The sequence below is a fragment of the Piliocolobus tephrosceles genome, chromosome 2 (genome assembly GCF_002776525.5).
Source record: "Piliocolobus tephrosceles isolate RC106 chromosome 2, ASM277652v3, whole genome shotgun sequence".
NCBI classification, from domain to species: Eukaryota; Metazoa; Chordata; class Mammalia; order Primates; family Cercopithecidae; genus Piliocolobus; species Piliocolobus tephrosceles.
The window spans coordinates 93974443-93999333 of NC_045435.1; the positions used below are offsets into that span (position 1 = coordinate 93974443).

Genomic DNA, 24891 nt, shown 5'->3' on the forward strand with positions numbered 1-24891 from the left:
CATTGAAGCCCCAAGTCTTCGACACACCTGCTCACTGACTTGTGGAGTACTGATGCAGACCCTGAGCTGCTTGCTCAGAAGGCGCTTTATTCTTCCTAAAGAAGGAGACATGTCTGCACTGTACACTGCACTTGATGCGGATGCTCCCATCTGACAGACGGGAAGACTGAGTCCTGTGGGGAACTTTGCCAGCACACTCAGCCAAGCTGGGGCAGGGCCAGGACATGGCCTGGGATACCGCCCTGTGGTTCTGGTTCATGGATCAAGACAACTTAGGGGGATATGGCAACACTGGAGAAGCCTCTAGTTTCTCATCTTTGCCCAAAAGTCCAGGACTAAGCAGCACTTCCCTTTCCTTGGCTGACACAGCCCCTGGGGCACCATAACTGGATCCAGGTAGGCTCTGGCCTAGCCTCTTCCCTGGAGCCCCCACAAGGCCAGGCCAATGAGTGCCACAGGATGGGAGGGGTACTTAGTTCAGTCTCCCTGAGCTGGTCACATCTTGGTCAGGCGCAGCACATTGAGCCGCACTGGTAGGAAGGTGGCACCTGCCGCGTAGGCGATCTCCCGCAGGACACCCTCCCACTTCTTCTCCTCCTCGTTATACCTGGGGGTGAGAGAGAGTGGGGACAAGGACAGGGAGCTTGGTCAGCTGAGTCCAGAGTGGAACGCAGCAGAGATGGGTGGCTGAGCGCGCTCGGCCCATCTCTAGGGAGATCTGCTCCTGAAAATCCCCAGGCTCTGGGAAAGGAGACCTCCACAAGACCCAACTCAAGGAACACCCACCCCACACTCCAGGAAGGGTCTTCCTCCCCAAGAAAGATCACCTCTCAAGGGGTGTTCCCACAGTCCTCAAAGTTCCCCTCCAAGAAAGTCTACACTCCCCACACCACCCCATCAATGTTCTCTCCTTGAGAACTTCCATACTCTATTTCTACTAAGTCTCAAGTCCCACCCTCTGGCAGCACTGCTCCCCAGGGGCTGCCTGCAGCAGTGGGGGTGGCTGCAGATTCAGGAAGGAGATGCCCCAGAGGCTAAAGCTTCCTTCCCCCAACCCCACAAAGGACCAGCCATAGAGAGCAATGGTTCTGAAAGGCCAGGGCTCCAGCTGCTTCCCAGTCCTAGTGGCAGCCCTCCTTCCACACCAAGCACCTGGAAGGCAGGAGAGAGGAAATCCGGCTGCTACTTGGGCCCTGTTTCTGTGGGTCTGTGACCTAAGCGTGGGTCTGTTCCCATCTGCAACATTGTTGCTGCTCCACAGCGGAGCATGGTGCCATCTGTGCAAGCCCAGACTTTCCCAGCAAACTGGCGAGAAACAGCCGAGCAGGGTATACGGGCTGTTCCTCCCTACAGGACTCGCTAGAAGAGGGATCCGCTGTGCCCCCAGAGGAGCTTGCCCAGTGCCTCGGTACCCCACCATGGGGCTATGGAGTGTCAGCCTTGCTCATGATGCCCCCTGGCCTCCCTGGGGCCGGACTCACCTCCAGATGTCATTGAGCTCTGTGGGAACCAGCTCTCCAGACTCAGTCTCCAGTGTGGCAAAGCCACCAATGGCATAGAGGATACCCACCAGGCTGACCAGGCTGAGTGAGCTACGCTCCTGTGGGAAGGCTTCGAAGGGTGCCCACCTGGGGGTGTGTGAGAAGGTTCATCATTGGGGTGCCTCGGCAAGCCCAGTGACTGTCCCTGCCACACAGCACCCACAGCTCCAACTGCAACCCTTTGCAATCCAAGTCCCAAGCACCCATGCCCCCACCCTGTTCCCCTTTCTGTCCCTCTGGTCTTCCCTTCCTTCCCCGTTCTCTTGCTCCTCCCCTTTCCTTTCCTTGTCCTCTTGCCATTCTATCCAACCTGTCCAGCAAAGTCCACCATGGATCTCCCCACTGCCCCTCCTCCTCTCCTGAACTAACTCCACTCTCCAACTCATGACCCCTGTCCCTAGCAGGCCCCCAGCCTTGCCCTGGATGCAGTCCTCTTGCCCTCAGCGGCCCCTGCAGCCCCGCCCCCCTTGCACACCTGCTCCGTCCTTCTCCCTTCACAGCCCAGTTGTTCTCAATGTATCTTCGCTGCCCTGGCTCCTGCCTTGGGCCTTAGTCCCATCCTCCAAAACTGCCCTCCCTGAGGTCCCCAGACACTGCACACGCACTGAGGTCCTACAGCACACAGTCCTGCTGACGTGACTTTCCTCACCTCCTATCTCTCCAGCCTCACCTTCATGGCCTCCTTCCTGGATAACGCAGCTGCCCCCACCATCAAGGCTCCTCAACTCCTCCCATTTACACCCTCTCTCCTGAGGGAGCTTGGCCCCTCCATGTGCTATTGACCCCCAGATCTCTCCCTCCAGCTCAGCCCTCTCTCTCCCAAGTGGGGCCCTTTTGGACACCCCCAGGCACTTCAAGTCCACATGTCCTAACTGGACCTTCACCTTCCCTACCCAATCCCAATGATTATCCAGTAAGTGGCCTCCCACCCTCACTCAGAAGCATGTACTTCTCCCCCTCTCACCCCCACATCCAATCAATAGCTAAGCCCTGTTTCTTCCACCTCCTAGACTCTTGCTACTCACAATGTGCTTCACAGCCCAGCAGCATCAGCATCTCCTGGGGGTGTGTTAGAAATGCAGACTTACAGGCTCTCAGCCCTCCACATACCGAGAATCAGGATCTGCACTTTAACATGATCCCTGGGAGATTCACATGCCCATCACAGTGTAAGAAGCCCTGGCCTGTCTTTGTCCAATGCATCCCCTCAGCCTCATCCCCGCTGTGCCCCCAGCTCCAGGCCGTCATCACCTCGACCTTCCTGTCCCCTGGGAAATCCCTAATCTGCTCTCTATATCAGCTGCCATGAAGTACTTTAGTAGAACGCAGATGAGATACAGTCCCTCTTCTGCTGGCCCTCACTCCAGCCCCAGCACCGCCATCCCATCTCCATCACCCACCCGCCTCCACCCAGTCGGGGCAACGCCTTCCCTCCTGTGGGCCTTGCATTTTTTCTCCTAACTGCCTCTGCACCACATTTCCTTGGTCTGGGACAACCTCCTCCCACCACCCTCACCGTTTTTGCCAGCTGAGTACAACTGTCTCTCAGTTCAATTTTCTCTTTTCTGGTGTCCCAGGCAGAGCAGCTTCTGTCTTGTTCACTGCTATATCCCTTGCACCACGCCATTGCCTGTTATGAGTCCCTGAATGAGGAACCTGGCATCCCCTCCCCCAGCCCTCTGCTCACTGCTGATCAGGAGAGAAGGTCTGTTTCTATGCTGATGTCCCAACTCAACACTGGAGACCCAAGACAGGGACTGTGGCTCCTGCTGAGGCTGACAGAAGCCCAAAGCCACACAGTTGTCCTTGGCGGAAGGGACAAGCTTTCGTACTTGTTGTCTGCGATGCTGTACACTTCGGCAGAACTGGTCAGCCCTGTGTCGGTGACCCCAGCTGCCACAATAATGCGGCCATCATGGACAGTGGCCCCAAAGAGTGAGCGGGCGGTCTGCATGGATGCCAGCTCCTTCCACTCGAACTTCTTGGGGTCATAGACGCACATCTTGTTCAGGCACTTCCTGTGGGGTGGAGGGTGGGAACGCGTGGAGGGAAGCAGGAGCCCAGCCATGCCTCCCTGCAATCGCCTGCCGGGGTAGCCAGGACAAACCCCTGACAGCCTCTGGGGGATTCTACCTATGCTCTGCAGACTCGCTCCAGGCCCAGTCTCACCTGTCACTGCCTTTGCCGCCAATGACGTAGACAAGGTCCATGTGAGAGAGCACTGTGTGGCCATACACCGCGTAAGGCAACGGGTCCGATTCACCCCATTTGAATGACCTGGAGGAGATGGGAGTGGGGGTGGGGGTGGGGGTGGGGGTGGGTACCCACCCAGGCTCGGCTCAGTCCCTGTCTCTGCACCCATGCACCCATCCACCTAACACATATTCGAGGTGCATCAGATCCATTGCTGGAACTTCCCAGGCCTCTCAGTTCTTTGCTCCCACCCTGCCCTCCAACCTCCCTGCCCTTACCCAAGCCCACCTCCACTCTAAGCCCAAGGCTCTAGCTCCAAATCCCACCCCAGGCCCTAGACCAGCTGCGGCCTCCATGCCCCACCCACCCCCAGGGTGCTCAGCCCCACCCCAGCCACGCTCACAGCCTGTCGTAGCACATGACCGAGTCCAGGCAGCGCTCGCCGTCCTTGATCTCTCTGCCACCGACCACGTAGATGGAGTTGAGAGCCTCTCCCAGGCCAAAGAGGCAGCGGGGTGAGGGCAGTGGTGGCATCCCCAGCCACTCGGAGTCCAGGTGGTCAAACTGCAGGCCAGGTGTCCAGTCAGCAACTGCCCCCTACTCCCCCAGCCCCAGTCCAGCCCCACTCAGTCCCGCTGTCCCAGATGGCAGAGGAGGTCGGGAACCCAGGTAGAGCCAATACAGCCTGGAGGCGCCCTGAGAGAAAGTGCCCCTCCTGCCATCAGGCTGAGAGCAGATGAGTGTCCCCCACGCCCAGGCAGGCTCCTGGCAACCACCATGATAGCAGGCGGTAGGGCACCACAGCACAGAAACGATGGGGAGCTCTGCAACGGAGGTCCAGCTATGGCCTTGCTTTCCCAGGCTGCATAGCTCCCAGCTGAGGCCTGCCTGCCCCCTGCTCTCCACCCCATCCCACTGTTCAGGAAACTTCTAAATACAGTCCTGCCTTTCGCCCTGTAAAATCTACAGTCCACAGCCTTGTTCACCTCCACAGCCTTGTAATAAAGATATTAATACTAGGGGCTCATGTTTTCGGAAAGTCTTCTGAGGGCTGAGCACTGTACTGATGAGCACTTTATAAGCATCATTTAACTTTCCAATGACCTTATCATGCAGGAAGAATAGTATCACCAGCTACTTACAAACAGAGGCCCAGAGAGAATAAACAATGTGCCCACACTGCTGAGCTAGTAGCTGGTGAAGCTGCTCTCATCCCCCAGTGCAACTGTAAGGCCTGTGAGCTTAACCCTGGCACCAAGTGCCTGTCACCTCTCTCGCTGGTCAGGCCTCCCTGAGCATGCTGCTCACCAGGCTAAGCCCCAGTTCTATCCCTTGCTTATCGTTTGTTGGCTGGAAACACTACCATCTTCCCCTTCACATCTCCAAATCCCACCCCACTGTCAAGGCTCAAACTTCTATGGCCAGTCTCCAGGAAACTGTCTCTGCCCTTGGAGATCTCACAGTCACACCCCAACTCAGACCTGGCACTTCACTCTGCTGATCCCTTCTGGGCCTCAGTTTCCTCATCTGTTCAATGGGAGGACCAAACAGGATTGTTCCTTTGTCTGGGACACTGCTGTGAGCTCCAGGCCTGGCCTTCACGAAGAGGCCCTGCCCAGGATCCTTACACAGACCTTGCTCCTCCTCACTGTGCCCCACCCCAACCCCTGTGCAGGGCCAGGGCCTCCAACATATGCCATCTTGGGGCTACCTCACCCCTGAAATTGAGATACCAAAGTTATGCTGCTTTTTGGCAGTTGCCTATTGACTGTCTTCAACCTTCAAGCAGATGGCTATCAGTCAACCGCCCCAGTCTACATCTCACCCTTGACCCAGTGGCATTTCATTTCCTTGTGTAGACACAAGCCCCTTCTGGGCCCCAAGACTGCCCCCAGTGCCCAGAGCCCAGCCTTAGCTGGTGGCTCCCAAGGCTGGTCAGGCACCTGCAGGAAGTATGCGCTCATGGGGTCCTCTTTGTTGTCTTCGTTGTAGAAGAGGCCTCCAGCCACAAAGACCTGGTTCTCCTTGGTAACCAGACTGACGTGGTTCTTGGGGACCTGGTTGGAGAGGGAGGCACAGTAGCACTCGTTGGCTGCTGGATCGTAGGCCACAGCGCCCTCCTCACTGATCATGAAGATGAGGTCCTGCAGGAACATGCCGAAGCGCAGGGTGTCATTGAGGATCCCAGGAAGGATACGTTCGGCCTCCTCATCCTCCTCTGCTTTGGCTTCGCCTGTGCCCTTATCAGCCTCCTTGACCCCGGCTGCGTCTTTCCCCTTCTTTTTCTTCCGCAGCGTGGTGATGCGGCCCTCGTGTGCATCCTTCACCATCTGCACCTTGCGCAGCAACTCGGGCTGGGCACGCACGAGAGGGTGGCGCTCCACGCGGCTCTCTAGAAAGGCGCGCGGCAGCAAGCGGCAGCGCACGCTCTCGAAGACGGTGGGCAGCGCGCGCTGGCGCTCAGCCTGCGCCTCGGCGTCGCCGCTGCCCGCCCACCGCATCACGGCCTCGAACACCGCCTCCTCCTTCTCCACATTAAGGCCGTCACTAGAGATGATGGCGATGAGCTCGTCGGCCGAGAGTCCGAGGAAGTCAGCGTCGCGCGCCACCAGCGAGAAGTGAGCGCAGATGAAGTCGCGGGCAGCCACGGCGAGACGCGCGCAGTCGAGCAGGAGGCCAAGACGGAAGACGGCCAGGCAGTTGGAGAGGCACAGGCGCTTTTGCAGGAAGGACACGCAGATGGTGAAGATGGAAGGGATCTGGAAGCGGTGCGCCGCGGCGAACAAATCCTGCACGCTCGCCTCGTCCAGCGCGATCTCTGACGTGTACAGGTAGTGCAGCACCTGGGCCACCACGTCTGGGGACACCTCCTCCAGGTGCAACTCGCCCGCGCGCTCCGGCTCCGCTAGGAAGCGCGCCCGGAAGTAGGGGCTGCAGGCGGCCAGCACCAGGCGATGGCACGGGAACTCGCGCTCGCCCGCCCGCACCACACAGTCGAGGAACTTGCCATGGTCCAGCATGTCCTTGAGCCCGTCTTGCAGGAGCGTCTGCTGGTACAACCGCTGCTCCTCCGCCTGCTCCAAGCCCAGCGCCATGATGGGTGGCCTAGGGTGTGGTGGCGGTGCCAAGGGGGCGCCTCTTTCTACCCCTGCTCTCCTGCTAGGGCTTGCTTAGACTGCGCAGCTGTCTTCGAGGGGCTATATATAGAGGTGGCCGGGTCCCTGTAAGGCGAGCCGCCTGGCCTCCTGCACATGACGCACGGGGGACAGCTGGGCGGAGGCCCCCTCCCGGAGAAGCCTTGACTCAGCCCCGGGGGCTTATGGGACGGAGGTGGGGTGTCTGGGCCCTTCTGAAAGATGAGGGCCTGGCTGCCTCATTTCTAAATGGAGCACGGAGAGGCCTTGACTCTGGATTTTTTGGTCGGAAGATGCCCCTAGGAGAGTTGATGGCCTAAGCTCTGACCCTCAGTCCAGAGACGGGGAAGCGTTGGAGCCCTTTTTCCAAGGTCTCCCTTCCTTCATGCTTTCTGGGAACATCTGTCCTGGTGCCTCCATCTTCGTCCTCGGAATATGTCTCATTACAGCCACCCCCGGATACAGGGTCCTTGGGTTTTCTGGTCAGAACTTGGACATGGTGTTCACTTTTTGGCGGCCCTGTTGTCCTGCCTTTATTTTAAGAGGCAGGGTCTCACTATATTGCCCAGGCTGGACTTGAACTCCTGGGCTCAAGCCATCCTTCTGCCTCAGCCTCCCTAGTAGCTGAGATTACGTACATAAGACACCACCCCCATTGCCTCACCTTTAAAATGGGAAGAGTTTTTCCTCTTTCTGCCCCTCCTCCTTGCAAGAAAGCAAGAAAGTACCTTAGGTAAACAAGGTTGCCCCTTTCCTATGAGGCCTGGGACAGGACATGTCACTCTGTTAAGCCTCAGTTTCCCTTCCTACACAATGAGGAGGTGGCAAAGTTAGATGCTAAGGGCCTCAGTTCAGCTCTGCTGGAGGTTCAGAAGCACCAAGGTACTGTGTCCTGGGAGTACACTATTAGAGGGTGTTAACACTTCTAAGGTGTCAGATGTGCTAGAAAATTAATTTCTTAGGATTCTACTATTCTAGGTTTTTAAACCCCCAGGGTTTTAACATTGTAGGGGAGTGACATTCTGAATTCTAGTGTTCAAAAAGTAACACTACAAGTTTAATATTTCAGGACTTTAGCTGTCTATACTCACTATTCTTGGTGCATATTAGGCCAGACCTGAGCCTGCCTGGCCATGGGGCCCCTGCACCTTGTCTATGGTCTGGGGGACCAGGGTTGAAGCCCAGGACAGCCAGTCTTGATGCCTACCTTGTTCAGGACTCCTGACCCACCTCCCAACACCCTCCCCAACCCGCCCCACCGCCAGACACACGCGCTCGCACATACACATCAGCCTCAGTCACCAAGATTAACTTGTTCCCAAAGTGCCAGAGGCTGCAGCTGTGTGTTAAATTTAGCCCCCAGGACACCGGGATGAACTGTTATGAGGCACACCCCCATCATTCCTCTGAGTCACTTGTTTATAACGTCAGGCGGGGGAGTGGGGGAGGGGGGCGGGTATAGGAGAGATGACAGCAGGCTGGGCTAGGACTGAGTCACCTCCCTTTTGTGATCTCAGCAATATCACTCTCCGTCCTTTTTTTTTTTAGGCGGAATTTCGCTCTTGTTGCCCAGGCTGGAGTGCAATGGCACGATCTCAGCTCACTGCAACCTCCGCCTCCAGGGTTCAAGCGATTCTCCTGCCTGAGTCTTCCTAGTAGCTGGTATTACAGGTGCCCACCACCACTGCCGGCTAATTTTTTATTTTTATTTTTATTTTTTTTGTATTTTTTTGTATAGACGGGGTTTCACCATGTTGTCCAGGCTGGTCTCGAAATTCCGACCTCAGGTGATCCTCCCGCCTCGGCCTCCCAAAGTGCTGGGATTACAGGCGTGAGCCACCGCACCCAGCCTCTGTCCCTCTTAAACGCTGCATCTGACTGTCACTTGCTCACCCCACCAGCAGGACCCAGAGGGACACAGCACCTGGGCAAGCTCTAGAGGTGGTCCAGTCCCTCTTGATGAAAAGGCAAAGGCTCACTCGGGGAGGGCAGGTAGTGAGATTCCAGCCCAGCCCTGGACTGCAGGGCATTGCTAGCAAGCACAGCCAGTGAGGAGACCAGGCTTGAGAGGCTAGGCACCTTGGCCAAGTCACACAGTGGACATGGGCTGCACCAGGATTTGAAGCTGATCTGCCCTCCTCCAAAGACTGTGGGAACCCTTCCCTACCTTGCTGCGTCCCAAGAATTAACAAAAATGTTCATCAATTGTAGTCTCATTTTCAAAGATCAGGACAGAAGACACTGACTGAACAATTCACTTAGATTTATCAAATGACTTAACGAAATATTTTTAGACTATGATGGATTCCATAGTGCTCACTCCCTACCAGGCATTCCAGTAGAACATGTGTATGTGGCTCATTCATTCATCAAGAACCAACCGTACACTCCTTTAAATGCTGAAGAGTCAGCAGTGAGCAAATCAGGCAGGAATTCCTGTCTTCATGGAGCTTACATTAGTCAGGGGGTCGGGGCAAGTTTGGTAGGGGAGACAGAAATAAACAAATAGTTATATGGGGCATCAGATGATGGTCATGGCTGTGGAGACAAGTGAAACGGAAGGCGCATGGGAAGTGGCAGGAGGAGGTGGTAACGATTTTAAATGGAGTAGTCAGGATGGACTCACCGAGAGGATCACATGTGAGAGGGGTCAAACTCTGGAGGATTCCCGGTAGGGGAACAGCTGGAGCAAAGGTTCTGAGGCAAGAGAGTGCCTGGCACGTTCCCAGAACAGCATAGAGGCCAATAGGGCTGGAGCAATGAACAAGGAGGTGAGTAGGAGGAGATAAGGGGAGAGGTTAGGGTAGGGGATCGTGCTGACCCCCATGGGCCAGCATCAGGACTTGGGTTTTCCTCTTAGTTGAAATGGGGAAACACTGTTTTATTTTTTAGTTTTATTTTTTGAGGCAGGATCTCACTCTGTTGCCCAGCCTGGAGTGCAGTGGTGTGATCACAACTCACTGCAGCCTCAATCTCCTGGGCTCAAATGATCCTTCTACCTCAGTCTCATGAGTGGCTGGGACTACAGGCACCCACCACCACATCCAGCTAATTATTAAAATTTTTGTGGAGATAGGATCTCACTATTTTGCCCAGGCTGGTCTCGAACTCCAGACCTCAAGTGATCCTCCCACCTTGGCCTCCCAAAGTGTTAGGATTACAAGTGTGAACCACCATGCCCTCACTGTTTATTTTTAAATTATTACTGTGGAAAATACAAATACATACCAAAGTAGAGAGGACAATATTCTGACCTCTCACGTACCCATCTTCCCACTTTGATAACTGTCAAGTCTTCAAGTCACGGCCAACCCTGTTTCATCTCTATCTCTACCCACTCTAATCATCCCAGGAGGTCCCCAGAGGTGGCACGTGGGTGTAGAAAAAGAGAGGAGAAAGGGTGACTCCAAGACTTTTAGTGGAATCCAAGGGAAGATGTCATCTCATTTCATCCTTTTAATTTTTACTCGTTTAATCTTCACACCAAAATTATAAGGTAGATATTATTTTTCCCATTTTACAGAAATGGAAATTTAGATGGCCAGCAAATAGGAAGCAGTCTAATATTTTAAAAACAACTTTAATGAGGCATAAGTGGCACGTGATAAACTGCACTTATTTAAGGTGTACAATTTGATAAGTTTTGACATGTGTATATACATCCGTGAAACCACCACTGCCACAAGCAAGACAGGGAACACATCTGTCACCCACGAACTTTTCTTCATCCCCTTTTAAAATCTCTCCTCCATCTCTTCCCACACACCCCAACCCAATCACTGATCTGCTTTCTGTCACTATAATTCATTTGAATTTCCTAAAGTTTTATGTAAGAGGAATCATACAGTATGTACTCTTTTTTTTGTCTGACATCGTTCACTCAGTATAATTATTTTCAACTTCATCCAGATTGTCTACTCATATTTTTAACTGATAGCTTCTGCCTTCATTAGGAATCTTAGCATATCACAGGGCCATTTAAGAGAAACACAAAATAGGCCGAGTACAGTGGCTCACACCTGTAATCCTAGCACTTTGGGAGGCCAGGGCAGCTGGTGGATCACCTGCGATCAGGAGTTCGAGACCAGCCTGACCAATATGGTGACTCCCCGTCTCTACTAAAATACAAAAATTAGCTGGGCATGGCGGCATGCACCTGTAGTCCCAGCTACTCGGGAGGCTGAGACAGGAGAATTGCTTGAACTCAGGATATTTGGGTGGCAGATATTTGTCACACTTGGTGGCCTTCCTGCATCTCCTAAATAGTCTTCCTATGTTTTGGACAGTTCCCATGTAAGTAGTTCTTCTCCCCTGTGGTAGAAACCAGAATTTATTTTCCCAGCTTCCCCAGGAACACAGACATGCCACTGAGCTCAACCCATCATATGCGCCCATCCCAAAACTTCAGTTTGGAACAGGAAGCAGGAACCTGCAGCATCCATATTTTGGTGAAGATGGCTGATGGACAGCAGTGTTGGAACTTCTGGAGTCCACTTTCCACTGTCCACCATACAAGCTGAGGGATCTGTCCCTACTGGCTGTGGTTTGGCCATTGTCTGGGCTATGTAGCCTGCAATCCTGACTCGAGCACTCCTGAAGGTTCTGTAATCTATCTGATATCACACCAGCCAGTGAGGATTCTGTGGTCTGCTGCTAAGAGGGCTGTGTGATGTTGAAAATCATTTCAGGAGTATTCCAGCAACAGGTGCTGAAGGGCGAGCTTGAGAAGTTGAGAGAATTTCTAATGGCCTGCTTGCTTCTTCACTGACTTCTGGGTTAAAGGTGGCCTATGATGCAAGAAGTTGAGATGCTGGAAATGCTCTTATGTGACATAAAAGGATCCAAAGACAGGCAGCCCAGAATGTTGGAGTGGATTTATTAGGTATGTCATCCATCTGTTATCCATCCCCACCTGTGTTTGCTGAGAGGGCTTAGAAGACACTTTTGCCCATCATTGAATAACTTGTTGGTGAGGAATGCTGGCAACTTTGACCTGTCAGGGGTGTGGGTGGGAGCCTGTGCTTTGAAGTGGCCTTCCTGCTTTCAGGGAGGATCATGGGATCTTAGGGTTGACAGTGGCCAAGGAATGGCTCATAAGCACCAAAGGCAAAATGGGCATGGTTACTGGAATAAGCAGCAGGGCTGGAGAGGGTGGTAATCAGATGGTCTGACCTACAGAGATCCCTGGGAGTAACTAATGGATTGTGGGTTTCCTAAGAATTGAAAGAGTTCTACTAAAGTTTTACTGATATGTATTCTGAATCCGGATTTGCCTTCTCTGCCTGCCACATTTCTGCTAATCCCTCCATCCATAGACTTCATGCCTTACTCATTTTCATGGAACCAAATTCAAGCCTGCTTCTGATCGAAGATCTCATTTTGTAGCAAGAGAAGTGAGGCAAGTCTTCCAGTTAATGGTGGCAGATAAAATATATTTTTTTTTGCTTCCTTTTGAAAGCTCACTACAATTAAAGTAGACGGTAAAGAGATAAAAAATATATAGCATACACTCTCAGGAACATAGTATACAACGTACTCTACAGGGACATAACAATACCACCATGGATTCTGGAAAGCAGGTGATGTGTGATGTGCAGTGTAGCAGTCCTCACTCTAAGTCAGCAATGGGAAGCCCAGATGCAACTCTTCTATATCTCAGAATCCACAGAGAAGGTACAGAATTGGCAACACTGGGTACCTTTAAACATATAGGAGAATCAACCACCACCTGGTAGAAGCCAGGGGTTTCATTTCCAAAGAAGATAAACCAGAGGGCTCTTGACTAAGACACTCAGCAGAGGTGAAGGCAGTGGTGCAATGTGAACACTGGGTAATTAAGAGAAACTCCATATTCTAAATGGAAAACCCTACTCCCACTCAGCTCCCAGAAAGCTGGCAGGTCAGCTATGACCTCCAAACAGGGAAATGAAATTGAGCGATCTGACAGCCCAAGAGGAAACAAAAAGATATCAGTAAGCTTGGTCAAATCATCCTACATTGAAGCCCTCTAATTAACAAGGCCCTTCACACATGCTGAGTTTCCAATGAGCTCTTTGGTGATGGTTTGGCTGTGTCCCCACCCAAATCTCATCTTGAATTGTGGCTCCCACAATTCCCACGTGTCATGAGAGGGGCCCAGTGGGAGGTAATTGAATCATGGGGTTGGGTCTTTCCCTCGCTGTTCTCATAATGAATAAGTCTCACGAGATCTGATGGTTTTATAACGAGGAGTTCCCCTGCACAAGTTCTCTCTCTGCCTGCTACCATCCATGTAAGACATGACTTTGCTCCTCCTTGCCTTCTGCCATGATTGTGAGCCCTCCCCAGCCATGTGGAACTGTGAGTCAATTAGATCTCTTTCCTTTCTAAATTACCCAGTCTCAGGTATGTCTTTGTCAGCAATGTGAAAACGGACTAATACAGTGATCTACTTTTTCAAATGTTTGAAAGGACGACTTCTGGCCTGGACTAAATGGTGTAAACTTGTTTCTCCCTGTTCCTTCCTGTCAAGTACAACTATAAACTGTGAAAACAATGCAAGAGGCAATCAGAAGATAACTCTGAATTATGCATTAGTTTGGGACCCTAAGAATAAAGGAACAACTCAGTAGCAGGATATCTTATGTACCCCCACTCAGTGGAAGATGACCCAGGCCTGGTGTTTCCCTACCCCCAGCCTATCAATAGAAAGCAGCCAAAACAGGTTCAGCCCTCTTACAATTTGAAGAGGAGTCCCTCTGACAACTCCACATGAGCCCAGCATCACCAGAGGGGAGATTACTCAGGTTTCCTACTAACAATTCGCAGCCAGGGAAAGCACTCTCCTTTCACACTGGGCCCGAAACTCACCTCCCCGGCCAAGAGACGCTAGGCAGCCTGACCTGGCAACACCCCTTCTGCCCTCTCAGGCAGCACCAGCAGGAACCAGCAGGAGCTCCAGCGTGCCAAAGAAACCAAGCATATGAAAAGAACACCACAAAGGCTCTGAAAATTAAATTGTCATTGGAACCTCAGCCCACTGCAACCTCAGTCCTCAGACCAGGATATGCATGATAAATGTAAACAAGGCAACTGATGTTGCAACCAAGGAACTAAGTAGGACCCAGAGTCTCCTAACATGATAGCCAAAATATGTAAGACACAACTGAAACCTGTCATATCAAGAATGAGGAATATCACAACTTGAATGTGAAAAGAATCAACTGGCACCAACACTGAGATTAACCAGTTGTTAGAATTATCTGAAAAGGATTTTAAAGTGGCCATGATAATAATGCTTCAACAACTGATTCAAATTTTATTGGAATGAATTAAAAAATGTTTAAATTTCACCAAAAAAAGAAGTTATATAGAAGAACCAAATGGAAATTATAGAACTGAAAAATACAACCACAGAAATAAAAGCATACTGGATGGCCTCAATAGGAGAGAGATGACAGAAGATAAAATCAGTGCTTGATTGAGGACAGATCAATAGAATTTATCCAGTCTAAACAATACAGACATAATATAGTGGGAAGAAACTATATATGTGTATATATGTGTGTGCATCTCTCTCTCTCTCTCTCTTTCTCTCTCTCTCTCTCTCTCTCTCTCTCTATATATATATATATATATATATACACCTAATAAATCCACTCCAATCTGGGCTGCCCGTCTTTGGATCCTTTTATACATATATATGTATATGTATATATATATATGGAGAGAGAGAGAGAGAGAGTCAGTCTCAGGGGCCCATAGGACAATAACAAAAAAATCAGCGTTTGTATCACTGCATATCATTGCAGTCTCAGAAGGAGAGGAGAAAGAATAGGCTGAGAGAATAACTAAAGTAATAGTGCCTGAAGACTTCCAAAATTTGGTTAAGACACAAACCAGCACTTTCAAGAAGTTGAGAAAACCCCAAACAGAATAAACCCAAAGAAATCCATGCCAAGACATGTCTTAATTAAACTTTTGAAAACTAAAGATGAAGAAAAAAAATCTCGAAAGCAGCCAGAGAGAAACAACACATCACCTGTAGTTAAATGCCAATTCCAATGACAGTGGATTTATCATCCAAAACTGTGGAGGCCATTTGGGAGGCCTAGGCAAGCGGATCACTTGAGGTCAGGAGATCAAGGCCAGCCTGGCCAACATGGTGAAAACCTAACTCTACTAAAAATACAAAAGTTAGCCAGGTGTGGTGGCACACGCTGGTAGTCCCAGCCACTCAGGAGACCGAGGCAGGAGAATCACTTAAACTCAGGAGGCGGAGGTTGCAGTGAGCTAAGATCATGCCACTGCACTCCAGCCTGAACTCTAGCACTCGCTGGACACAGCAAGACTCTGTCTCTTAAAAAAAGCAAAACTATGGAGGCCAGAAGGAAGTAGTACAACATATTTCAAGTGCTGAAGGAACCATCAGCTGTGAATTTTATATCCAATGAAAGTATCTTTCAGGAATGAAGGGGAAGTCATCCCAGGAAATCCCCATAAAAGGCTTACAGGAACTACAGGAACTAATCAATGAGTTCAGCAAAGTTGGAGGATATAAGATTAACACACAAACATTAATTGCATTTCTATTTACTAACAATGAACATGTAGAAAATGAAATTTAAAACTTAATACCATGTACAGTCACTCAAAAGAAAATGAAATATTTAGGCAAAACACATACAGGATATGTATGCCAAAAACTACAAAATGCTGATTAAAGAAATAATGGAAGAGCTAAACAAATGGAGAGACAGAGTGTGTTCATGAGTTGGGAGACTCAACATAGTAAAGATGTCAATTCTCCCTAAACTGAATTATAGGTTTTATTCAATGCCTATCAAAATTCCAGCAAAGTTTTTAATAGATTTAGACAAGTGTATTCTAAAATTTATATGGAAAGTTAAAGACCCTCAAATAGTTAGAATAATCTTGACAAAGAAGAATAAAGTGGGAGGAATCACTCTACCTGATATTGTCTTCCTATATAGCTACAGTAGTCAAGATCATATGATATTGGCAGAGGGATAAACATATAGATCAATAGACCCGAACAGAGGACCCAGAAATAGATCCAAATAGGCTCAACCGATTTTTGACAAAGATGCAAAAGCAGTTCAAGACTTTTCAACAAATAATGCTGGAGCAATTAGACATCCATAGGGGAAATAATAACCTCAACCTAAATCTCACACTTTATACAAAAATTAACTTGAAATGCATTGTGGATTTAAGATGTAAAACATCTAAAATGACCTTGAGCCAGGTGTGGTGGCTCATGCCTGTAGTCCCAGATCCTCGGGAGGGTGAGACAGGAAGAGGATTGCTTGAGCCCAGGAGTTCTGGGCTGTAGTGCACAGTGCTGATTGGGTGTCCACACTAAGTTCAGCATCAACATAGTGACCTCCTGGAAGTGGGAGACCACCAAGTTGCCTAAGGAGAAGTGAATTAACACAGGTTGCAAATGGAGCAGGCCAAAACTCCCATACTGATCAGTAGTGGGACTGCACCTGTAAATAGCCACTATACTCCAGCCTGGGCAACACAGCAAGACTCTTGTCTCAAAAAAAAAAATCTTGAAAAAGAAGAAAGTTAATGGTCGCACACGTCCTGATTTCAAAACTTACTACAAAGCTCCAATAATCAAAACAGTGTGGCACTGGCATAAAGACAGGTATATAGATGGTGATAATTTTAGGTGTCAGTTCGACTGGACTAAGGGATGTCCAGATACCTGATGGAACATTATTTCCAGTGTGTCTGTGAGGGTGTCTCTGGAATAGATGAGCATTTCAATCAGTTGTGCATTGTGGATGGGAGTGTAAAATAGTACAGGTGCTTGGAAAAGAGTATGGCAGTTCCTCAAGAAATTAAAAATCAAATTACCATATGATCTAGCATTTCTACATTTGAGTATATACCCAAAAGAATTGAAAGCAGGGCCTTGAAGAGATGTTTATATACCCATGTTCATAGCAGCATTATTTACAATGCCCAAAAGGTGGAAGCAACCCAAATGTCCATTGGTGAATTAATTAGTAAGCTAAATGTGGTATATATATATTATTCAGCCTTAAAGAGGAAGGAAATTCTGACACATGCTACAACATGGATGGAGTGTGAGGACATTATGCTAGATGAAATAAGCAGTCAAAAAAGACTAATATTGTATTATTCTATTTATATGTTAAATGCATAGAGATAGAAAGTAGAATGGTGGTTGCTAGGGGCTGGGGGCAAGAGGGAGTAGGGAGCTACTGTTCAATAAGTACAGAGTTTCAGTTTGGAACGATCAGAAGAGTTCTGTGGATGGATGGTGGTGATGGCTGCACAACAGTGAGAATGTATTTAATGCCATTGAACTGTACACTTAAAAGTGGTTAAGAAAGTAAATTTTATGTTATATGTATTTTACCATAATTTTTTAAAAAAGAACACAGAGACCCTTGGCAATCCCTGTACTGGACATGACTCAGAGAATAAGTAAGTGAGCATCTTTTTAAAACAATTTAAAACCAAAGTATAAAACTTATAGAAAAAAAAAAAAAACAGAAGAATATTTCAGCATTTAGGGCTATGGAATAAGTTTTTATACTTAACACCAAAAGCATGATATATAAAAGGAAAATGTGATCATCTAGATCTTACCAAAATAAAAATCTTTTGCTCAGCAAAAGACCGTGTGAAGAGAATAAAAAGACAAGCTGCAGATTGAGAAAAATATTCGCAATATCTAGACACACAAAGAACTCCCAAATTCTAAAACATACAAACAATCCAATGAGAAAATAGGCAAAAGGCATGAACCAATGTTCCACCAAAAAGGACATACAGATGGGAAATAATTTAATGAAAGGAAGTTCCGTATCATTAGTCATCAGGGAAATACAAATTAAAACCAAATTGAGATATCGCTACATACCTCTCAGAGTTGCTAATATTTAAAAAATAATGACAACACCAAAATACTTGTGAGAATGCAGAGAAATTGGATCACTCACATTGCTACTGGGAAGGTAAAATAGTACAGCCACCATAGAAGACGCTTTGGCAGCTTCTTTTTTTTTTTTTTGAGACAGAGTCTCACTCTGTAGCCCAGGCTGGAGTGCAGTGGCACGATCTCGGCTCACTGCAAGCTCCGCCTCCCAGGTTTATGCCATTCTCCTGCCTCAGCCTCCTGAGTAGCTGGGACTACAGGCGCCCGCCATCACACCCGGCTAATTTTTTTTCTTTTTTTTTGTATTTTTAGTAGAGACGGGGTTTCACCGTGTTAGCCAGGATGGTCTCGATCTCCTGACCTCGTGATCCGCCAGCTTCGGTCTCCCAAAGTGGGCAGCTTCTTTAAAAACTAAACATGCAACTATACCATATGACCTAGCAATTGCCCTCCTGGGCATTTATCCCAGAAAAATGAAAACTTCTGTTCACACAAAACCCACACGTGAATGCATAGCAGTTACATTTGTAATACTAAAAAAGTAGAAACAGCCCCGCTCACCTTTCATGGGCAAATTGTTAAAAAAAAAACAGTATGTACCAGCCATGGAATACTACTCAGCAATTAAAAAGAAAAAAAAGAATGAACTCTTGGTACACAAAAAGACTTGGATCAATCTTCAGGGAATTAGACTGAGTGAAAAATGTCAGCTCCAAAAAGTTACAATCTATATGTTATAGATTCCATTAATATAACATTTTTGTAATGACAAAAATTTTAATGGAGAATGGATTGGTGGTTGCCAGTGGCTAGGGAGGGAATGGGTGGTGGCAGAAGGGATTGTGGTGTGTCGTTAGTTTTAAGATGGTAACGGTAACAGGTATCTTTGTGGGGTGGAATTGTTCTGTATCTTGATTGTGGTTGTGAATATATGAACCTGCACATGTGATAATATTGTATAAGACTACACACACACACACACACACACACGAATACAAGTAAAATTGGGGGAAAGATAAGTGGATTGTGTCAATGGCAATGTCCTGGTTGTGATACTGCACTAGAATTTTGCAAATTGTTACTGCTATGGTTTGAATGTGTCCCCTCCAAAATTCAGGTGTTGCCCTGAATTTTGTGATAATGTGATAATATTAGGAGGTAGGGTCTTTAAGAGCTGACTAGGTCATGGGGGATTCTCCCCTTGTGAGTAGGGATGATGGTCCTTACAAAAGAGGCTTTACACAGCGTTCAGCTCTCTTGTCCTTTGGGCTTCTGCCATGTGAGGGTAAAGAAAGAAGATCCTCACCAGATCCCACGTCTCCACTAGGCAGTGCCCTAGTGGGGGCTCTCTGTGGTGGCTCTGAGGCTCTTTGGGGCATCCTTTGAAATCCAGGTGGAGGAAACCACACCTCTAGAGCCTGTGCACTGTGCTCCCTGGTGGAGATGGCACCTCATAGATGCTACCAAGGTTTACCACCTGTGCCCTCTGGAGAGTCAGCCACTACAGCCTACATCACACCTGGGTCCACCGGAGCTTCGCCTTGGACAGCTGAGGAGTGCTGTACCAGTGTCAGGGAGCAGAGGTTTGGGTTGGCACAGGGCAGTGAGGGATGAGGTCCCTTAGGCACCCAAGGCCCCTCTTCTGACATAGTTCTGTCATCCAGGCCTGGGCACTCTAGGCCTGTAATAAGAAAGCCAGCCCTGATGATCTCCAAAATGCCTTCAGGGTCATTCCTCCATTGTCCCCTTGACAAACAGGCTTCCACTAATCCATGCTACTCTCCTTATCAAACTGTTGCTTGGGAACACCCTTGGTGTTCTCTCTCAAACACATTGTTTCATTCTTTACAACATGGCCAGGCTCAGAATTTTCTAAATCTAAGTTCTGCTTCACTTTTGATTATAAAATCTGTTTTTAATTTATTTCCCTCTTCTTGCATTTTACTGTAAGCAGTCAAGAGAAGCCATGCCACATGCTCAACACTTTGTTTAGAGATTCCTTCTGCTAAATATTTTATTTCACCACTCATAAGTTCCTCCTTTCACAGAACACTAGGAAGCAAACGCGATTCAGCCAAGTTCTTTGCCACTTTATGACAAGGATAGCCTTTCCTCCAGTTTCTAATAACATGTTCCTCATTTCCATCTGAGACCTCATCAGAATGGTCTGTATCATACCCATTTCTATGAACATTCTGATTATGACCACTTAGGTAATCTCTAAGAAAACTGAGGCTATATTTACAGCTCTCTTCTGAGCCCTCACCAGAATAGCCTTCACGGTCCATTCATGACTATATAGGGCTTTTTCCTAGCCTGTTCCTCCAAACTCAACTCTTCCCAGCTCCAAAGCTGCTTTCACATTTTAAACTATTTGTTATAGCAACATCCCCACTTGGTACCAATTTCTGTCTTAGTCTGTTCAGGCTACTGTAGCAAAATACCTTTAACTGGGTAATTTATAAACAATAGAACTTTATTGCTCACCGTTCTAAAAGCTGAGAGTCCAAGATCAAGGCACCAGAAGATGCAGTATCTGGTGAGAGCTTTGTCTTCTTCCTAGATGGCACCTTCTATTGTCCGCATATGGCAGAAGGAGCCAACTCAGTGTCCTTGCAAGGTGAAAGGGCAGGCAGCTCCCTTCCACTCTTCTGTAAGGGCCAGTAATCCCATTCATGAGGTAGAGCTTCCTGACTTAATCACTCCCCCCAAAACCCCACCTCTTTATACTGTGGCATTGTGTCGCAGGTTCCAACAGGTGAATTTGGGGGTTGGTGGGGGAACACCAGCATTCAGACAATAGCACCATCCTGACCTCATGACCTGTGGCTAAGTAGGATGGAACATCGTCCTGTCTTGTCTTCCTTGATGTGTATATTAATAAGTCAGGGCTCTGTAGAGAAACAGAATCAACAGAATAAAGAGATATAAGAGGGGGTGTATTACGGGCATTGGCTTATGTGATTATGGAGGCCGAAAAGTTCCACAATCTGTCCTCTGCAGGTTGGAGACCCAAGAAAGCTGGTGATGTAATTCAGTTTGAATCTGAAGGCCTGAGATTAAGAGGAGGTGATGATATAACACCCAGTCCAAGGTCAAACGCAGGGGAACCTGGAGTTCTGATGTCTGAGGGCAGGAGACGACGGATGTCCTGGCTGCAAAAGAGAGAGTGGATTCACTTTTCTTCTGCCTTTTTGTTCTATCCAGGCCCTCAGTAGATTGGATGGTGCCCACTCATATTGGATGAGGGTGGATCATCTTTACTCAGTCTACTGATTCAAATGGTGATCTCTTCCCAAAACACCCTCACAGACACACCCCAAAATCATGCCTTACCAGCTATCTGGGTGTCCCTTCATTCATTTAAGAGTACACCTAAAACTAACCATCACATTGGAAAAGATGTATGTATATATATTGATTTTTCCTCCTCATAGTCCTCTTCTGTTTTATAAAGAGCCTGGTTGGTGATGGTTCCATTTACAATACAGTCCATACATTTCAGAACACCAAATGGGATCACAGAAAAGGAGCAGCTATTACCAACAGATCCTGGATTTGGAGCTAGATGCAGTCAGTGATGAGAAATTACAGTGTCCCCTTTTGGGAAGAGGATGAAAACATTTTTATTTATTATGAGGAAGCTTGTTAATCAATAGCATTTTGTTGTTCCTGTTGTATGGAAGAGGATGTATGCTGTTGTTGGGCTGTGAACGGCTAGATTGCAGGGCATGTTTGTTATGCTTTGTGGCCACCTAGCATGTTCGCAAAGACTTTTTCTCATTGGGAATGAGGTACCTAGTGCGTTCCACCTACCCAGCGTAGAAAACACAACTTGCTTCCCCAGCCTCCCTTGCAGCTAGTGAGGTAGGAGGTGGGACTCAACTCTGGAGGCGGGGCTTGGACATCAGACCTAATGAGAACTAGTTAAAACAGGGATGGGGTGGAAGAAGCAGCTTTCCAGTAAGACATGCCCACAAGTGTGCCATGTCAGTTTACCATTGCCATGGCAACACCTGAAAGTTACTGCCCTTTTCTCTGGAAGGTACCAAATTTTTCCTAGAAATTTCTGCATAATCCTCCCTTAATTTGCATGTAAGTAAAAGTGGGTATAAGTATGACTGCAGTCCTGCCTCTGAGCTGCTATTCTGGGCACACTGCCCATGGGGTAGCGCTGTTCCACAGAACCAGTACCTCTGCTGCTGCTGTACACTGCCGCTTCACCAAAAGTTGCTAACACCTCTGGCTCACCCTTGAATTCTTTCCTAGGTGAAGCCAAGAACTCTCCCAGGCTAAGCCCCGATTTTGGGACTCTCCTGTCCTGCATCTCTGGGGCATAAACGTGACAGATCTGCCACTTAGACACAGCCACATGAGACTTTGATTCAGGTAAGAGGGAAGCAAGGAAACATACTGCAGACTCATGTTCTCTGAGGGTGGCAGAGAGGGGTTTAGTTTTGGTGGGAGGGGCAGTCGAGACAGAGCTTCTTATGAGTAGCCTTCAGCATTGTTAGTTCCAAGCTGGGATGACAGTCACACCTCCCCTGGGGCAAGTGGTGCAGGGTGGTTTGGGTTTGGTTTTGGCTGCATAACCCCAGAGGCTGAGTCTCTGGTTCTCCTAGAGATTTAATTGGCTCTGTTGTTTGCAACCAATAGCACTGGTTCACCACCCACTGCCATGCTCTCCTGAATGCCACTGTGCACCAAGTACTGTGCTGAATGGAGGGGAAGTGGCATTGTTCAGCGCCTAGAGAACGTCGCTTTGGGATCAGACAGACTTAGGTTTGAATCTGGCTCCACCACTTTCTGGCTGTGTGCAAGTGGCTTTACCTCTCTGAGCTCCTTTGCTTAGGTTATCAGCAGTCTCAGAAAGTTGTGGGGTGAGGAATGACCACAAAGTGTCCCCAGCACATAAGAGTTATAGTCTTAGGCCACAGCGCCCCAGGTACACAGGCATAGTTTTGGCCACAGAGGTTTCCAGAAGCCCTATGTCTAGCTGGAGAGAGGCAGGAGTGAGGTGGAAGTTCAAGGTGGGGTCCTGCTGAGCTGCTCTTCCTTCCCTGTGTGGGATCCCATTCTCTTCTTCATTCTCCACAGGCCCCAAGGCTATCATCTGTGGTGACAGCAGGTTTATCCCACCTGCAGCCAGTGGAACCTTAGGAGCCTCTGCTCCTCTATTTGATTGCTGACCCTCCAGAGACTTTAGGAAGCAGCTCTACAGGCTGGATACTTCTCAACCTGACCTCTAGAGACTGCAAGGCCCAAGTGCAGGAGAGGATATGGCTACTCACTAATCTTTTTTTTTTTTTTTTGAGACAGAATCTTGCTCTGTCACCCAGGCTGGAGTGCAGTGGCGTGATCTCAGCTCACTGCAACCTCTGCCTCCCTGGTTCTAATGATCCTAATGATCCTTTTGCCTCAGCCTCCTGAGTAGCTGGGATTACAGATGCGGGCTAATTTTTTTTTTTTTTCAGTAGAGATGAGGTTTCACCATGTTGGCCAGGCAGGTCTTGAACTCCTGACCTCAAGTGATCCGCTCACCTCAGTCTCCCAAAATGCTGGGATTACAGGCGTGAGCCACCGTGCCTGGTGGCTACTCACCAATCTTTCCAGCTCTCCTCTCCTTCCGGACACCCTGCTGAAGTAAGGCATGATGCCGGAACTTGCTTTGGATGATGACATGGAAACAGAAGTGGTACACCACTTCTGGATGGCAGCACTGAAGAGCCAAGGTGTGATTCTCCACCCTGTCTTTTCCCTGGCTCTGGTCAGTCTAGAGGCCCATGTTGATATGGAGGTGCCCCAAGGTCAAAGCCTGGAATTCTGGGTCACCAAATAGAGAATGACTGCCCTGGAGCATCTCCTCAGAGCCCTAGATGTTGAGTCACGGAGGTTAGGAGGTGGTTTGTTACCGCAGCAGAACTCAGCCTAACCTGACTTATTCACCTGTCCTGGTTCTAGAAAGCTACATAATCAGGGGGTAGGTAGGCCCAAGGGCACCACTAAGCCAGGGTGCCTGACCTTGCATCTCATTGATCCTTTAGAAGGAAGGAAAGTCCGGCCTTCCCCAGCAGGGCAGTGCTGCTCTGACCTATGCATGCTTCAGGACATGAAATGTTAGCGAGCTGCTTGGTCCCAAAGAGGAAAATGAGGGAAAGTGAGTGCTCCAGAGACACCAATCATGGTGCCCACCGTCCCACAGCCACCCAGAGGCCTCTGCCCCAGAGCCTAGGATGACAGTGCCCAAGACTCTGCAGCGTGAAGGTGGAAATCGTGTGAGAATGAGGGAGGTGGGGAGAGGGCTGGAGGAAAAAGAAGTGTCATGCAACCTGATATAGCAGAAGGTGAACAGACTGGAAACACAAGAGATAAGTGGAATCCGCACAAGAGTTGGGGGAGCAGCCAGGCCCCCAGGCCTGTCAGTCAGCCTTGTTTCAGGGTCTCTTGAGCAAGCCTGTGTTTCTTCCATTCATAGCAGGACTGTGTAGAAAGGCAGTGCCAACATCCTAGGAACCTGCACCTCCTTTCTGGCCAGTCAACAAATCTGCCCATGAGACTTCTCTCCCAGTCCCTCCCAGTCCTGGAAGGTCCTGTCTGACCCTTTTCTACGTATGCAGAGGTAAGTGCCATAAGGAGCCTCACTCTGCATGTGTCCCCGGGGCCTAGAATTCCATTTGGCACGGAGTGAGTGCTCTCTGTATATACTACTTGTGCCATGAAACAATTCTGAGTTCCCCAGGGAGAGCCATCTGCTCCTCTGGAGGCCACCACCTGTCTTCTATCTATCTGAGCTTTTGTCTTCCCGGGTGCCTGAGTCAGCATCTCTGTTATCTGACCCCTTCTGACCTCCCCTGCCCGCCGAGGGAGGGATGAGTCCATACTGCTCATCACAGCATCCCCAGGGCTCAGCACCTAAGTGGGAGCACTGGTCCCTGCTGTCCCGGAGCTCCTGTGGCTCCATGCCTGGTGCTCACAGGAAACCACACCTACACAGGCCCTGGCCTCCTGTAGCCATTGCCTTCAGGACCTCTCCTCTTTCATGCCCCTCTGCATCTGACCTAAGACCCACCTATTTGCCCCTCCCCCATCCCCCACTGCTGCCCTT

At 49.0% G+C, this 24891-nt stretch overlaps 1 protein-coding gene across 1 annotated transcript; it reads right to left on the reverse strand.

Annotated features, from left to right (window-relative positions):
* Positions 1-48: 48 nt before the first annotated feature.
* On the reverse strand, positions 49-6929 carry KLHL40 (kelch like family member 40). Its single transcript, XM_023231725.1, has 6 exons — positions 5678-6929; positions 4138-4298; positions 3711-3818; positions 3374-3559; positions 1482-1628; positions 49-607 (listed from the first exon to the last, which is right to left on the reverse strand). The coding sequence occupies exons 1-6, from the start codon at positions 6827-6829 to the stop codon at positions 496-498; spliced, it is 1866 nt and encodes a 621-aa protein (XP_023087493.1). The 5' UTR covers positions 6830-6929; the 3' UTR covers positions 49-495.
* Positions 6930-24891: the final 17962 nt, after the last annotated feature.

Bases quoted from the DNA above. Each gene is read 5' to 3' on its own strand.
- KLHL40 (XM_023231725.1), bottom strand. From the start codon at position 6,829: ATGGCGCTGGGCTTGGAGCAGGCGGAGGAGCAGCGGTTGTACCAGCAG. The intron at 1,629-3,373 runs GTACGAAAGCTT...ACACACCCCCAG, and splicing joins TACAGCATCGCAGACAACAA to GTGGGCACCCTTCGAAGCCT. The intron at 608-1,481 runs GTGAGTCCGGCC...TCTCACCCCCAG, and splicing joins GAGCTCAATGACATCTGGAG to GTATAACGAGGAGGAGAAGA.